The sequence below is a fragment of the Syngnathoides biaculeatus genome, chromosome 4, assembly GCF_019802595.1.
Source record: "Syngnathoides biaculeatus isolate LvHL_M chromosome 4, ASM1980259v1, whole genome shotgun sequence".
In the NCBI taxonomy this organism is placed as follows: domain Eukaryota; kingdom Metazoa; phylum Chordata; class Actinopteri; order Syngnathiformes; family Syngnathidae; genus Syngnathoides; species Syngnathoides biaculeatus.
The window spans coordinates 29,607,003-29,625,158 of NC_084643.1; the positions used below are offsets into that span (position 1 = coordinate 29,607,003).

General features: G+C 42.1%; 1 protein-coding gene and 1 long non-coding RNA gene across 4 annotated transcripts in view; one reads left to right on the top strand and one right to left on the bottom strand.

Moving 5' to 3' along the window:
- Nucleotides 1-18,156, bottom strand: part of adgrv1 (adhesion G protein-coupled receptor V1) — a 104,345-nt gene that overhangs the window by 1,321 nt on the left and 84,868 nt on the right. For 2 of the 3 annotated variants that reach the window (XM_061817222.1, XM_061817220.1), the window contains 4 exons: nt 17,872-18,029; nt 12,391-12,512; nt 6,223-6,408; nt 4,238-4,415 (listed from right to left, as the gene is read on the bottom strand). In XM_061817222.1, the coding sequence (XP_061673206.1) occupies nt 4,238-4,415; nt 6,223-6,408; nt 12,391-12,512; nt 17,872-18,029 (644 nt within the window). Of the gene's footprint in view, nt 1-4,237; nt 4,416-6,222; nt 6,409-12,390; nt 12,513-17,244; nt 17,794-17,871; nt 18,030-18,156 lie in introns of those variants that run through there. The other variant, XM_061817223.1, reaches the window with a different exon arrangement.
- LOC133499698 (uncharacterized) lies at nt 7,396-11,483 on the top strand. Its single transcript, XR_009794717.1, has 4 exons — nt 7,396-7,688; nt 9,798-9,896; nt 9,961-10,143; nt 11,267-11,483. It is a non-coding gene; the product is annotated as an uncharacterized LOC133499698 (long non-coding RNA).

Here is an 18,156-nt window from a genome sequence, read left to right on the forward strand (position 1 = left end):
TCGCATAATGTGCTGTAAATCAGGGTCCGGCATTAACAGCCACAAGATCGCTGTGTCGGGCCAGCACCTACTCCATGCATCAACACCGGCGTGCTGGGCCCAGTATTGTCCTCTAAGTCACCCCAAATTTTCACCGCTCGCCTGCATTTTCAGTGTCAGTCTATTAATAGCGCTTCAATAATTAGTTCCTTTAGTGCACGTAATGTTCTTTTTTTCATGATCACATAGAATGAGTGCAATCGATATAAACCAACAAACTGCACCTCGACAAAATGCTTTATGGAGGGTCTGACATAAAAAAAAATGTGTCTGACGTTTCTTCTGTTCCTGGGACTGTTTTAAATTCTAGCTTGGACATGGTTACACTACCCAAATAAAAAATGCTCACATTATTAGCATGAAGATTTCCACCATTATCACCGTGTTCCTTAATCCACTGGTAAATCAAAATGTTATGTTAGTGAAAATGAGTCAATTTTGATCCAGAACAACTTATATGAAAAAAAAAAGGCATTTTTTTTCTGGCCACTTTAGGAAAAGTCATCACAATTCATGCTGAAAGAATAACATTTGAACTGCTGTCACATAAAATGTCAAAATGGGTAAAAACTGTATGAAGGGCTTCGTTCCCTTCTTTTTCAAATTTGAACTCAATTTATACTTCCAAAAGTTCACCACAAATTGAAGGAGGCGTGCAAAGTCGGGCAAAATAAGACATTACATAAATGTTTCAAATAACTGGGGGTGACTGACAGATGTCTGTAAATCAACAGAAATGAGGATTGTAAACATTCTTTAAGCATGAATATGAGTGAGTGACACCTGGGTCTTCATACTGTGTGTGTGTGAGAGTCAGGAATGATAAAAAAAAAAAATGCTTTGCTTTGGCATTAAAAGCATCATGTTAATGATCAGCCATCAGTTTTACTGCATGCTGACTAGACGAGCGTGTTTAATAGTTCACCAGTAAATGAAGTATGCGAAGAGGCTCATTACTGAGTCGCTTCCCGACCTCGCCCGCTTATGTAATTGTCATTAAACAATTATTTCTTCCAGCTGACTGCCTCGCTTTGCTGGTCTTCAACCAGGTTAAAAGTTCAGTGTGACATAGGGCAGGGGTGGGGGTCGAAAGTCACAAGGGGGAGGTGTCCAGAGTCCGGCGAGGCTGACTGGACTTCAACACACAAGTACGTGTAGTTTCTTACTGATTTTTAACCATTGACAGACGTTACTTGAATGGTAACTTCACTCCGCTGAGGTGAATCTTGCATGAGGCAACTCACCAAATAAGGCCTACATTTGATTTTATATTTCTACTCCTGGACTGGTCAGCAGCCAATAATCTGGTACATCAGGACAAACAACCATTCTGACTTTTTGACAGTTTAGTCTTCACTGAAGCTAACTTGCGTGGGAGCAAGTTGGAGTGCATGCGAACTCCACACCGCAAGGCCGGAGCTGAGATTCGAACCTGGGAGGTCTCGGCTATGGGGCAGATGAGCAAACCCACTCGAGCAACGTGATGCCATTTACAGTCCTTTCAAAATGCTTCAGAATAATTAAGCAACTCAAATATGTTTCCTTTTTTCGACTAATAACTGTACACTACATTTGAAATGGAATCCTGTTCAGTTTTTCAAGGACCTTCTCACCTGAGATAAAGCGGAGCTATAACTGATGAGACTTTTACAAGTCTTTTGGAACTTGGAACCGCTTACTTAAAGATATATTTGATGTGGCCTGAGCAGGGCCAATAAACTTGCATCTCACCACTCGTGAAAACAAAAGTGTGAGATGCGAGATCTGGCAGTCCTTTATGGCTTCTAAAACAAGAGTTTGTTAGTATGCATATAATCAATAAAACGTCCTCATTCTTTCTTTGACAAAAAAAATGACCTTACTTTACCGAAATCATCTCCTCATGATGCTGGCCACGTATATCAGCAGCGTCAAACTAAATTTTTTCAGGCTGCATTGTAGTTACGATTTCCGTCTGACGGCTGTTAGAATAGTGATACCATATAAATGTTTAATCACTAAATCATATGATTACCATTACACAACAAACTTGAGGGATAGCTAGTTTTGAAAGACGGACAATAGGTTCTTCAAGCATTGTTTAGGTTACTGTACAAAAAGGGTTTGGTAACAGTAAAATCCAATACCTCAACATTATTGTTTGTTGTTATGACAATCTGGAATTTGGGTACAGTTTTTTATCAAAAATAACAGAAGTTGACAAACATGATTTGCTTTGGCAGGCGACATCAGGCCCCCACGCCTCGAGTTTGACACCCATGACCTACATCCTCAGTTGAATAGATAATGGAATTTTACTGCTGAAATTGAATTTGTAAAAAATCCAATATATTCTGGTTTACAGTTCAGATTTAAAAAAAAAAAAACGTAAACTATTATACTGTATAAGGAAGTTGACGATGTGCAATTTGCATAGAATTCTTTACGCACGCATGACTCAAACGGAAATCATGCTGACAAGATAATGTATTACAGTAAAGGTTGGTAGGTCAACAAACAGCTCTCAAATATTTAACCCTCATCTCTGGGTAAATGACTTAGGAAGGTTGAAAAGAGAAATGATGGATGTTCATTAAAGGGTTAATTCCAACACCATTGGTCGCTCTGTGAGAGCGCAGCCATGTATGCGACTCATGTGGAAAGCAGAAGGAGCAGAGCGACAGAAAACCAGTTTGATCGCGACAAACGAACGCCAAGGCTGCAACCGGTTGCACGAGGCCGGCATTTCTTCTGTTGTTCGGCGGCAAAGTCACTTTAGCTATGTCTAGTTTTGAAGGCATTTGGAGGAAAGACACGCTTATGAAAAATAAAATGAAAATAACATGTTTTTCTTTCTTCACGTGAGGATAACCTGAGTGCAAAGGTGAAATATAACTGAAACCACTGACCCAAGTTTAGATAAGGCAGCATCAGTGAAATATATGGTGTCTGGTGTTCTATGTGACAGAAGAGTATCCACGAGGATGAAGGGCAAAGTTTATAAAACAGTGGTGAGGCCAGCCATGATGTACGGATTAGAGACGGTGGCACTGAAGAGACAACAGGAAGTAGAACTTGAGGTAGCAGAAATGAAGATGCTGAGGTTCTCGCTTGGAGTGAGCAGGTTGGACAGGATTAGAAATTAGCTCATTCGAGGGAGAGCCAAAGATTGATGTTTTAGAGACAAGGTTAGAGAGGGCAGACTTCGATGGTTTGGACATGTTTAGAATGTTAGAGAGTGACTATATTGGCAGAAGGGTGCTGAGGATGGAGCTGCCAGGAAAAAGAGTGAGAGGAAGACCAAAGAAAATGTTGATGGATGTTGTGAGGGAGGACATGAAGGCAGTTGGGGTGAGGGAGGAAGATGCACGAGATAGGCTTAAATGGAAAAAGATGACACACTGTAGCGACCCCTAACGGGACAAGCCCAAAGGAAAAGAAGAAGAAGAAGCATCAGTAAAATATATTATTAATATTAATACTGTATAGGTTGGCACGATGGATCAGATGGTAAAGCATTGGCCTCACAGTTCTGTGATGTTTGCATGTTCTCCCCGTGCCTGCGTGGGTTTTCTCCGGGCCCTCCCACATCCCAAAAAACATGCAACATTAACTGGACACTCTAAATTGCCCCTAGGTGTGATTGTGAGTGTGGTTGTTTGTCTCGATATGCCCTGCGATTGACTGGCAACCAGGTCAGGGTGTACCCTGCCTCCTGCCCGTTGACAGCTGGAATAGGCTGCAGCACTCCCCGCGACCCTCGTGAGAATAAGAGGCAAAGAAATGGCGGATGGATAATACTGCATATGTTAGCTACTCCACAGTGTACGCTTGTTGGTGTTACTACTCAGTACCACTTTGCTATGATCAGGTTTTACTGCATAATTTAGCAGTGTTGAAAACTCAGGCAATGTCTACCTCATTGCATGACGACAGTGTGTGTGTGTGTGTGTGTGTGCGCGCGCATTCACAGCACCTTGAAGTAGTAGGTTTTTTTTTTGATATTACAAAACAGAGGCAAATGGTACATTTGTTTTAAAATGTGTACACTGTGTCAATGTGCTTCAGACGATTTGTTGTTTTTTTTTCTTTGTAATGCTGTGAAACCTTTTTCTGTGTGGGCTCTCTCTCTCGCTCACTCACTCACTCGCTCGCTCACTCACTCACTCACTCACTCACTCACTCACTCACTCACTCACTCACTCACTCACTCACTCACCAGTCTTTAAGGCAAATATGAGCTCATCAAATTCCTGGGACTCCTCGTCTGCAGTGACCAGGTCGGCGTTGATGAAGCCACCCTCGGCAGGGTACGTCCCCATCATTGGACTGGCCTTGAAGCCGCCCGTGACCTGAGCACTGGTCCTCAGAGATGTAGGCTCCCAGTCGGCTGACACCTGACAAAAAGTCACCGGGCATGTTTTTCGTTCTTCGGCAGGAAATTTGCATTCAACATCCAAGGAAAAATGAATATGATATAAATAATAGGGCGTGATCTGGGCAGGCCCCCTCTTATCATCAATACACTTTCTCACACACACTGTGTCAGTCATGTTTCAGTGATGAGTTTGGGTCAGCTAGAGGCCAAGCGCCCTGAAGGGTTAAATTAAGAACGAGGCCACATTGAGTCCACGGGGTGAACGGAAGGTCACGTGGGGGTCTTAGAGGGTTAAACAACCAGCTAATAACTCAAGCACAAGACAAAACAGACACATCTTGGGGGGGGGGGGGATATAAAATCCTTGTACTGTACTGTATTAGTCCTTTGTAGCCGAGACAAGTTTGGATTTGTGTGCCTTTGTCCGTTTGTTATTTGTTCGTGTGCATTCTTTCCAAATTTACACCTGAGCACTCGCCGTCCTGCAAAGCGATCTTATCGCTCTCATCGGGCTGAAGCGAAACCCCTGCCAGGAGAGGCATGAGTGTGCTCTCATGAATAAAACAAGATTAGCGGATTCCCGTGAGTGGAGGGACTTCTAACTCTCTCGCTCTTCCTTATAGGGTATTCTCAAGAGACACTGTTGAGGATACGGAGCCAGCGCGAGAGTGATGTGTGCCTTTCCATGTACACTGCCTCTCACGAAAACAACAGTGAGCATGTGCGGTTCCTGACAGACCGATTGTCGGAGCGAGTGGGTGTGGGGGGCTGGGGGGGGTGACACCCGTTTGACTGTTTATACATCCAGAGGTTACATAATGTGCATCAGACTGTAGCATAAATGTTCCCGTGCAGTACAACAGACTCAGCTGATGTGAGAAATATGTGAAGGAGGAGCAAGATTGGGCACCTGGACACATGAGAATGAAGGTGTGGGAACAGGGATGGGGGGGTGAGAAAATAGGGACAGGGGAAGGCAAAGTCGATATTCCCGTCAGAAATGTCAGAGCAATACATTGCTTTTAGTTAAGAGTCAAATTATTTATGACATTTGGTGACATTCACTGACTCAGACTTTTGGTGAGTTCAGGTGGATTTACTAGAACACGAGGTGGAGTTATAAAAATGAAATATAATGAACTGATTACGTCGGCCTTTTAATTTGGGAGTTTTAATCTTAGGGAGCATTAAGGGACAATACAGTCATGGCCAGCGTATGATTTCAATCGAAACAGGAAGTTCATTCTGCACCACATTTATATTCAGAGCGACGGAGTGGAAGGCATATTTTATGAACAATTTAGAATGACACTTGAATCTTTCAAGTCGAACGCTCCAGAGACTGTACAATTGGGATTCTGAACAAATGTTTTGGGAAGACTGGAGTTGTTGAACTCACACAAAACTTTGGGGTTGAACCATATGCCAATATAATTCAATGTATGTCAATTTTTATATATTTTTTATGTGGTGATAATCAACAGTGTTTGAGCCCTTTTTCCTTAATTGCCTGACTTTTCTATAAACATTGTACGGTTAATAAAGGTGATTATGACATCGGTTTGATTATTTATAGATACCTAAAAGAAAAAGCACATGACAATCTCACTACTCAAAGCAAATATAAAGTGAGCCTTGAAGTCCAACTCTTACTACAGGACAATGAAACATTTTAAATGTTGGACAACTTGACATCAACAAATTAATTAACAAAAATATCCCTTTGTAACAACAAAACTGAACAAAAATTTTTGCTTTAAAAAAATGCCCCTTAAAATGTAAAAGAACATGGATAGAGTCAATAGAACTCTAGGAAATGCCTGTACCTCTTCCATGGCGCTGATGAGGTTCTGCGTTGATTTGTTGATGTCAGCCCCAATGGTGGTAGGACCCCCTCCTGTATAGGTGGAGTCTGGACTGTCTTGACCACTCATTTCCACGTTGTAAGTGGCTTTAGCAGGCCAACACAGCTGGTTGTGCATGACAAAGTAGACTGCAAACACATACAGTCCCTGTGCGGAGAGCGTGAGAGGAAACGCGAAATGAACGGACATCAATTAATTTAAATGGCTTCATATAACTTCAATCTGTTTCCGACACAGAGTTTTGCAACATTACTGGCGTCATAAAAGCTTTACAGAACTCAGCATCTGTTCAAGCAGTGCTAACGGAAGATGACTTCATCTTTGGGACATGACATCACTGGCGCCCTGTTATTTGCGCCTCCGCCACTTCCGCAGCATTACCCAATCGTCCTGGTCAAACAGTGGCGGGATGTGAATTGACCCCTCCGTGGATATTGCGCAATCCGCGTCACTGACCAATCAGAGGCCGGAGATCTGCATAGACCAAAGCACGTTTTTGCTCCCGCCATTTTCTCTGACAACATTGAATGGTCCAGAATAGGTTTAGTTAGCGTTTGTTTAACAAAAAATATGGTTAAGAGGTGTAGTCACTGACTTTGTAATAGTGACGACAGGTATCCTGAAAGGCTAGTTGGTGGAGTTCGATTCGTACCCTTTCCAAAACTGAAGTCCCAGTACGAAAAATGCCTTCGATGGATCAAACTTTGTGGAAGACCGCATCATCAACTAAATCCATCTAATATCAACCGGAACACATATGTTTGCATGAAGGTATGCCCTATATTTGATTTTCAATACATGTCTCGTATAAATGAATTTGAAGTTCTTCGCTAGCATAACACTGCTGAGTGTGAACGATTGACACACTTTATTCTTTGTTGAGCGATATTTAGCGAAGATCGGACTGCACAAACGTGTCGGTTTCTTGCTGGCTCGCGGCCGAAAGTTAACCAGACTGTGTTTGCACGAAGATATGCCCTAAATTTGATTTTTAATACACGTCTCGTATAAATGAATGAGACGTTCTCCGCTAGCATAACATTGCAACGTGTGAATGATTGAATGAAATCAGAAGCATGGTGTCTCTCTCAGTTAAGAATGTATTGTATTTAGAATATATAATATATCGTTGATTTGAATGGAATCAGAAGCATGGAGTCTGTCTCAGTTCAGAATGTATTGTATTGTATTGTATTTGCCATTTTTACTGTTTGTCTTACGTCAGCGCACGTGGCGTGACGTCACTTCAGGAGGCGTGGTTAAGTGCCCTGTACAGAGGGGTCAATTACCCCAAAAAGCCGAGGTGTCAAATACCGCAAGGCCATCTTGTATTTCACGACACCCGTCACCGGGGATGACTGCAGCCACAGTAGATGAAATGCTCAAGTTGGTGGAGGACAGTAATGTGGCAAAGCTCACATGTACAGGTGGATGGAGTTTGAATTTCTTCTTGGTTTGAAGACCTTAGAGTGCATCCGGAGAGTGCGTCATCATTTCCGTGTTTTGTTATTTTTACAGCCCGGTGTTTGGGAGTTTTTATCATGGTCTAAAAACCTGGGGTTTGAACAAAACTGTGTATCTCCAATGTACAGTATGTCAGCAAAGTGCAGGCCTTTTGCTGCACGTTACAACAGCTCACATTCACCAGCGTGCGGTCGGTAATCATCATTAGCTGCGCCCCGCCAGAAACAATGACACAAAGAGCGGATCAAAAACAGCGCTGATGCTCTCTACATTTACGGGTGTATTTTGAAAATGAGGAACACCCAGCATTCACGAGGAACAAATATTGTTTGCCTGGATAATCAAATTTGTATTGTTCTGAAAGTTCTATTATATGCTTCCTGCAAAAGCTTGGGAAAGGCCCTTTTCTGTTCGAGCATGATTGTCCCTCAGTCCATAAACCAAGGGCATTCACTTGTTAGTTGTGCTTGTAATAATCCAGGATACGCATCTTGGAAAATGAGTAGATGGATGGATCATTTGAGAATCTAAATTTCAATCCCATCAAGCACGTTTAGGATGAACTACAACATGAATTATTAACTGTTAACCACTCTTCACAAATGAAAATCCCCAGACACATACTCTGCCAAGTTGTACAAAAGTCTTCCCATATGATTTGATGATTTTTTTTTTTTGTTGGGTTCTTTTTTTTCCAGATGAGAAAGGACTCAGGGGTGGGGGACATGACCTTTTGGGGCTTTTGATTAGATTAAAAATCACCACAAATCTATATCTGCGTTTTTGTTTCATGACGTTCAAGACTAAACTGTACAGTCCTTCAAGTGCTTGCTGCGTGAAAACATGTCAAAGTTTGTATGTCGACAGTCCATGGTCGTGGAAACAACGTAGGTACTAAAGCACAGAGATCATTAGCACAATAAAGGAGCCGTTAAAAACACACTTTAAAACACGGCTGTTATGTAAGTGTGTCCTGATCAGTGGAGAGAGCGTACGCTTAGAGAAGGCCAAACAGAGCAAGGGAGAGAAGTATGGCAGTGGAAATGCAATATAAACAGAGGAGAAAGTGCAAACAAGTAGATGACGTAGATAAAGCATAGCTTCTGGACGCAATTTGACATTTGAAATGCTTCAACACCACTGTCAAGAACACATCCAGACATCACTTAGCACAGCTCCTTTTCGCAGCAGCGACTCCCCAAAAAAACTACAGTAATTTCTCGAAAATAATGTGCAAATTTTTCCAAAAAGTTAATAGACTGCATTCTATTTAGGTATGGATGAAAAAGAAAAAAATACAATCACATTGTATAGTTGTATACAGGTACATAGAGTGCTAAAAAACGGTATACATATACATTTTCGATATGATATTTGATGTCTTATGTTACATATTGAGATTTATTACAGTAATGTGAGCCACCAACTTGAACTGTATGACCTCCTTGGGGAACTTGCATTTTGCGATCGTTAGCATAGCATGTTTGTTGCTACTGCACTTGAGATCAGAAACGACTGCCCGTGAGTTTGTTTTAACTTAAACCAAGACAAAAAAATGTCGACTATAACGGCAAGTGGTGCAGCTGCTTTTAAAAGAAATGTGTCCTCACTCGTGCCAATGATGCCGCCAACACGGAAGTAGCGCCGTAGTCCGTAGCTCGCCTCACTGGTTTCTGGTGGCTATCAAAACAACATGATCTCAAACTACGTAATATAAGCGTCATGGGGACACAATGATTATTATTAATGATTGTTTTACATCATTGTTTTTTGAAAAACAATACAAGTACAAACCTAACAAAATATGAATACAGATAATTCCAAATATTTTGACCATATGGGTAGGAGCAAATTGGTGATGCACATTGTACATTGGTAGAAGGGTTTTCATGATGTTTTTACGTAAACTCTGGGGGTGCGTCTTATCCTTCAGGACGCATTATACTCGAGAAATTACGGTAGTTCAACATTTTAGAGAACATTTCAACAAGGTCATCATTTGTACTGCTTAATATACTTTTCTTCATCCCCTTTCTCAGCGCAGATAACCCGTGTTCTATTTTTATAAGCAGGACAAAAGGTTGAATAAATAAGAGTGGCACTATTGAATTGTAAAGCAGCCATGTTGCAGCCTGGCTGACTTGGAGGACTGTTTGCGATGCTACAATGAGGTGAGTCAGCAGGTGCTAATGAGGGGAAGGGCTGCTGTGATTGAATTACTGTCTCCTCGTTCAGCCTGCTCTGCCAAACGTGCGGACTTCTAATAGAGATGGATGCAAGGAAAAGGAGTGATATATGGATTCTAAGTATCTGGCTAAAGAGTCACACCTGCCTGGCAACACTCACACGCACAGACAAGAGTCCTGTGCACTAACACGTGCGGCTGTTTAATGGCGCCAAGTCAAGAGCAGCTGGGAGGTACGTAACACGCAAACACATCAACAAGCATCGAGAGTAAATGGAAACTTTTCATAATGGAAAATTCCCAGCACAACACACAAGAAAAAAAAAACATTGAAATAAAAGATAACACGGCATGTTTCAGTCTTTGTTTTTTTCTGTGATTTTCTTCTTTTTTTTGATGAATTTGGCATACTGTGCGGACTGGACCTTGTTTATCACCTTGATCTCTTAATAACTGTGATTGGAATAACAAATAGAAAATAATGTTGCAACAAACAATGACTCAACTTGTTAGTAAGTTACAGTAGCTACAGTACAGCACATTTTACACACAGTATCATAAATTTTTTAAACTTTACAATCCACTTGCCAACTACAATCAGCTTTCTTTACAACACTAATAATCTTGAGCTTTTCTAAATACAGTATCACGAAGCTCACTGCCGTGCTCTACAAACTACAGTCAATTCTGTCCCCCCCGCGTCGACGATGGGCCAGGGGTGTGGAATACATGGGCGGCCCACAGGGCTTATGGACTCAAAACTTTACTGGTGGAAAATGTTGGCCATCGCCCAAGATTTTGAACGTAGACCCGTCCAACGATCATAAATTGGATCCGTATGTATGATGTTTGTCATTAAGATTATTCAACGTGAAGTGTTACAAACATAACTAACAAAACTGAGAATCTCTGTAAAGCCAGACTTTGTTTTTAAATTTCCGTGGTACCAAAGTAAGTCTCAAGGCAGCTGTAAATATCAGGTCCATGACAGCAAATTGTTTCTACTTCACAGTTTCAGTAATTGACTAAAAGAACACAGGCAATAATATGAACTATTAGTACTGAGTCTAATTTTCTGGGAAGCTGTTTGGGAAAAAGGTTTATTTGCTGTTAGTCAATTTAACATCCTGATGTCCTTGGGCTTTTTTTTTTCTTACTAGGTCAACTACAAATACAAATAGGCTAAACAGGCCTTGGGCTTTAGTTTTTTAAAGCATGCAAAAGCTGGAATGTTGGAACACATTAGGCAACTTAAACTTCTTCAAATATGTGACATTTTTTCAGTTGAGAAATATCACATCGGCGCTACAAACTATTTCCCCTGCACCCTGGCAAAACATGACCTTTGACTTTTAGGGGGATCGCTGCACCATTGGCCAGAAAGAACCAGCCGCATGATGTCACCGAGCTGACCTCATTACCCGTAAGGAAGCCCAACGATGTCTGTTGCTGGTGATGTCACTACTCATTAGCCGGCCTTCATTCAAACAAAAATAATATTTACTTTGGTGCGACACTGTTGTCTTTTGCACGGAGATGCCACATATCACCCTTATCCACCACACACTTTTACAGGCCCATTACATCTGCACGCCAGTGACAAAAAGAAAAACTCCAAACTGTTATGTGCGACTTGTCCACCAGCATCACAGTGACAAAAAATTAAAGATTAGAGATTTTTTTTTTTTTTAATAAAACCTTTTTGTTTTCCTCTTGCCTTATCCTCGTTTCCACAGTGATACCTCATCTTTATTTTCCTCACAACCAAGTCCTTAATCTTGAATCAAGTCTGGGCATGGCATGGGTAAGAAGATGGAATAATCCATCATACGAGAAGGCACTCAAAACGATCTTGACAGATTCCATCCATCCATTTTCTTTGCCGCTTATCCTCACGAGAGTCTCTGGGAGCGCCGGAGCCTATCCTAGCTGTCAACGGGAAGGAGGCGGGGTACACCCATAACTGGTTGCCAGCCAATCGCAGGACACATCGAGACAAACAGCCGCACTCACAATCACACCCAGGGCCAATTTAGAGAGTCCAATTAATGTTGCATGTTTTTGGGATGTGGGAGGAAACCGGAGTGCCCAGAGGAAACCCATGCAGGCACGGGGAGAACATGCAAACTCCACACAGGCAGAGCCAGTATCGAACCTGGGTCCTCAGAACTGTGAGGCCAACGCTTTACCAGGTGTTCCACCGTGCCACCTCTTGATAGATTAAATATTTTAATTTTTTAAGTGAGTGAACAGACTCAAAAAATTTGTTTTAAATTGAAAAAAAGTTAATGGCTCTGTTTTTATTAAATGTTTATGGGCCCCTGGAAATCTTGGAGTTCCACACAATTGCCCGTGTTTGCCTCATGGTTAGTCGGCCCCTGACCTTAAACCTCCAGGAAGACCAGCAGTCACAATTCGCTGCAGTATTTGTGGTGACATATGAACAGCTAAACAAATATTAAGGAGGCGAATGAGCTCACCAGCAGACAGTTGGAGATGATGTAGAGGACAAGCATCCACATCTGCTTGTAGCCCATATGAAGTCCTGCCCACAACCACACCAGAAAGATGAGCAGGAACAGGTAAAGGACCAGTGGCACCTCTGAAACACAAGACGGAAGAAGATGATGAAAAACTATTAAAACAAAAAACACTTGTATAAAATGAAAGACCATAGAAGTGTATGGCAAAGTGGAGGGGGGTGGGTCTACACATAGAGATCCTTTTCTATTTTACCGTGATCTCCAGTACATGCTTACCACATGGACTCATATGCACCCTCAATCAATCCCTGATCATTGAATGACGCACGCTCATGGGCAAACACTGTATGCAAATACTGATCCCCACCAAAGTAATTGTACACCTTGATAGAGCCCACCACCTGCAAAAGATATTTTGTCAATAAGGTCAATGCATTGCTCATAGAAGAAAAACACTACTGAAGAAATTGCTGACTTTTTTTTTGGGCGATGCAGTGTTTGTTCAGGGCTCATTAATGATAATGCAAGCCACGTCCATTTACTCTACAAGAGCAACACGAGCCTCAAAAAGAACTGAAGAGTGGATATTTTCCTCTTTGTATCAATCAATGGTGTCTTGCTTGAACATACACTCCCCTCATTAAACTGTTGTACAAAGAGCTAATTAAGAACAAAACAACTTGAAAGAAGCAACCCACCCAAATATGCATCATAAATGAGAATGGCTCTTTTTAATGGGAAGTGAAAATGGCCTCGTGTGTGCGTGGTGGCGCGGATTCTCAAATGTGCAGCCACAGGCTTCATTCCAGTTAATCCTGGGAAGCCGAGAGCATATTGCACCAATTTAGATCAGCCTACGTGGAGCACGTAGTCACGGTGTGGATTTGAAAGTGACCTTCGAAATGTCCAAATTCACTGCCCGTGTGCAGAACAGACTGTGCACTTCACTTCACAAGTAGGGATGAAACACAGGACCTACGTTTCACTTAGGTGCAACTTCCAACACCTTGTCAGCATCTTTCTGGATCAGCTTGTGCTGCATATCCCAGTCCAAACTTCCCTTTCCTCTCTGTCTGTCTGCCGCCTCTTTTCCACACTTTCACTTTCCTCAGAACGTTTTGTCCCACGACAGACCAGAAATGACTCAATCTCACTCTTTTTGGACTTTCCTGCTTCCCTTTTTCCCTCTCTGCACATCTGTGTCAGCCTCCTCCTTCTCGGCGAGGTTGTGAGTTTTCCAACCATGTAAGCACATTCCAAAACTCTGCTCCCACAGAAGTACAGCCAAATAGCAGTCAGGGAGCAAGAGTACTGACTTCTTGACTTTAAAGCATGAAGAGTGTACTTTGATTTTTTTTGTAATATCATAGGTGAATGCCCTACTACTAAATGTAGTTACAGTAAATACAGAAGTCAAACACTAAGAAATATAACCTGCGCAAGAGCCTTGTCCTGAAAGTAACATTGATTGTCTTTAGTGTGCTGCCAAGTCTGTCCAAACAACTCTGAAATGTAATAATGTTTGCTGTGCCAACAACAAAAAGGTGGTCCAGGCTGCTCCATTAAGATTAGCCCTTAAAAGGTTAAAGAACAATATTTGGTAACCACCACACGCTTCCTGAGCAGTAGAACATTTTGATTTCCAGCCGTAATAGTTCACCAGTATTGTTGTTGCACATTCGTAATGACAGTATATTTGTGTTATTCCTGCCTTGTTAGTCATTGTGAGAAATCATTACAATGATCACTGCCCTTGCATGGATTGTTATCATTCATTTATAACAACATGTAATCAAAGGTGATCTGAGTAAATGCTTTATTTCAGAAGCGTGTCTCAAACTAATGCCATTATTAAGGACCCTAGAAGAAGAAAGCAGTTTCAAAATGGTTGGGGACTGATCATTGGTGTCACCAATAAGCAACGTGACTTCAATGGGCTAACCCATTCATGGGCAGCATCGCATTTTTGGGACATCATGAGTTTAACACATTATATCCTTCAGCATATCAAAATATTTAATATAATGTACTACACTGTAATGGTATCCATTTTCTTAGCTGCTTATCCTCACAAGTGCTGGAGCCTATCCCAGCTGTCAACGGGCAGGACGCGGGGTACACCCTGAACTGGTTGCCACCCAATTGCAGTGCACATCGGGACAAACTAGGGGCAATTTTAGGGTGTCCAATTAATGTTGCATGTTTTTGGTATGTGGGAGGAAACCGGAGTGTCCAGAGAAAACCCACGCAGACACGAGGAGAACATACAAAGTCCATACAGAGAGGACTGGGATCGAACCCAGGTCCTCTGGAATGTGAGGCCAACGCTTTCCAGCTGCCCACACTGTCCCCTCATTCATTTACTAATGACAGCATTGGAAGCAACTGGGGTTCAATATTTTGCTCAAGGTCATTTCAACACAGTCTCAGAGTGAAGGATTGTACCCACCAACTTTGGGTACCGCTTGATCATGCTAGCTGTTACTATGTAACATAATGCACCACAACAATTTTTGTTGGGTCAACATTACAAGTTAAAAAAGTGGTAAAGTATGTTAAGTGTGTGATCGTGGGTTGTCATGGCAATGACTGAAACGCTATTACAAGCCAGTGAAGCGTCACTATTATTTTGAAAAAAAAAAAAAAAAAATCAAGTTAAATGGAGGAAAAAAATGGTTGCTTTTAAAGCACAAGTGCGCAGAGAATGGCGCACATTCGTGGAGACCGAGGTCGGTCTTTATTGCGATACAGACACGGAGGTTGAATATGATTGCGTCTGGCCGAAATAAAAAATAAACACCCAAACACCCCCACAGCGCGAGCCTGGTCATGAACTATTGGGCGAGCTTCTTCTCTCCACAGGATGACCTCCAGTTTACATTTAATCGGGCCGGCGTCCTGCTGTGAGAGGATAAACCGAGAAGAGGGAGTGGGTTCAACCAAAACAGTCGGGTAGAAAGCGCGGCCGGTGCTGACATGGCCGCCTTACAGAGGCCAGCAGGTGTAACAACAAGCAGCTGTATCGAGCATGTGCTGAGCGAACGGAGTCGTGTGCGTGATCGCACATGTACGGCAGCTCCATGTTGCCACACTGGCACATTTGTATTTAGGCTGTGTTGCATTTGAAAGACACACAGGACGTGCCACGTTCCAACACCGCGTGTGGAGGCTTTGCAGAAGTCCCAATTGGACCTTATAACATTCAGTCACCTTGACAAATATACAGTATGTACTATTCAGCGTGAGAACAAATACATTGTCGACACCGCCCTCGCAAGTGCTTGCTTTGCAAAGCAGCACATCACGAGCCAGTCAGAAAACTAAATATTAATGCAACAATTGAACGGACTGGATACATAATGAGGGAAAATACAGCGCAATCCAACCAAACCTCACCCATCTCTTTTAGGTGCTAACATTCCTCTTCAAGCAGCGATCAAAGTGCAGTGGGAGAACACCGCCAGGCATAAGAATGCAACAACAGATATTTAATCTGTGAAAAGAACATATTGTCATGTAAACACACCTCATAGAACCAATGGGCATTCTGATAAGGCTTGGCTTTAGATAGAAGCCGTTCTTCAGTTAATACATATGTTCTGTTCATGTTTTTCTTTCGATCTGTCGATTTAGGTCGGAAGAAAAGTGCACTAATACACATTTCAGTGATGTCGAGAGTTTCACACGTTCCTTCCCAGTTTCTGTGGGCCCGCATGCTGCACTCTCACACAGATTAGCTTGAAGATTATCTCGCCACTTTACTGTTGAAGTCAAATATTTGGAGATGTTTTTTAAACTAGTGTTAAAACGATACATTCCTGCTTGTGCCGAGTTGTTTTTTTGCTCCCAGGCTTTACACAGTCAGTGTTTTGCCTCTCTGAGCCGTCATTCACCCTTCTGGTTCCTATTGCTCCCTCTCTCTTTGCCTTCCTCACTCAGCATACAACATCATGCCGTGTTCCTGACTTTTATTATTCTCACTTTACATTCTCACTTTTTCCAGCACATTTATTTGCTGTGCTTCAGGGTACGATGTGGCAGAATTTTGTTCTGACATCGCATAAAGTAGTCTCTTCATGACAGATCTAATGCAGTCGTATCTCACAAAAGTGAGCACACTTTTAGCTTTTTTTGTTTTTTCATGGGACATGCTATGACATGAGAAATGTCACCTTGCATAACTGTAAATTTATTGTGCCTTCAAAATAACTCAATACAAAGAAAACCATTAATGTCTCAACCGCTGGCAACAAAAGAAAGTACACCCCTAAGTGAAAACGTCCAGGGCCACTTCCACATGGAAATGGAGCCAATCCATTTAGTTTGAAAAGTTTTCTGTAAACATGGAATTGTTTCAAGAAACATGTCCACACAAACCTGCTGCAAAGCTGTATGCCAGGCAGGGCTCAGGACCTTTCCTTCAGATTGTACGATTAAAAATTTTATCTCGTCGCACTTGCGTGAGTGCCCAACAGCACTGTTGTTTAAATGCAGACCACAAAGTTTCCCATTGTGTATAGCCAGTGGCCACCACGTACCTATATCGAGGCTCGCCTGCTACGTATTCTTTTGAAAGTGTGAGACATCAACTCATCTGCACTTCTGGCGAACAGGCAACAGTAGGTAGCCCGTACTTACCTTGTAAAGTCCGGTAAGATGGTAATCTCACAAAGTAACCTTACAGCTTTTCCTTTTTTGTGTTCCCAGAGGAAGAGGGTTGTGAACCCTCACAATCAGAACTGACCCCTCTGAGTCAAACAACCAATCTAATAAAAGCGAAGCCATTGTTGTATTGTAATTATTTATTTCAAATGTAATCGACCCATTTTTTCCTGCTACTGCTTGTTGCAGACAATGTTCCCGTTCACTGTAAAACATTTAGTAAATATATCTCGAGTCAGTGTAAATCTTTACTTCATGCAAAACTATGGTGTGGCACGGTCCTGCTGTACCTCCTCAAAAAATGATCCGACCAAATCATGTGATGATGTGTTTGGTCACGCCAGTGCTACTAGAGTAAAAGTGTAGAGCCCTGCCAGGCCTTAAGTGGCATTGTAAGACTGTAACAGGAAGTCAACAAAAACATAAAATAAGACATGCCAGATGAAAACAAACAACAATGGGGGAGAATCCTGAGTGAGCAGGAAAGGAGACATTTGTGTGGCTTGATGATGGGGTAAAATGTCTGCTTTGGAACAAAACCCCCAACGTGATCCTCATCTGACACCATAATTTGCCATTGTTGTTGTTGACGGTACAAGTGCACGGTCTCACAAGAACTTGGACTAACGTGTCAGCATCTCAGGAAAATGTGCGCATGTGTTGTATACACGGAAATCCAAGGGTTTGATGTGGTGGTGAAAGATAAAACGCTGAGATCAAATGTATTTCTTGAATGTTCTAAAAGAAAAAGGTACTATGTCACCAAAGTTAACAGTTACGTTTTTAGTATTGTACATGTTGAGATATGTCGTGTACCTGTGCTGTTTGCACGTCCGCGATAGACGTCATCGTAAGCCTTCCACTGCTGAGAGACCTGGTAGGTATGGATGAAGATGACCAGCACAGCAACCAAGCAGATGAGTGGCACCAGCACAGCAGTGCACAGAGCAGCATAGATGTTGGGGATGAAGCACCTAAACAAGCATCCAAGGATATTGAGAAGAAATGTAAAAATAAAAATATACAGCATATAGTGACACCAAATGTTGATATCTCAAGATATCTCGGGCCACACTCAACTTTGTTGACATTTCTGTGTGC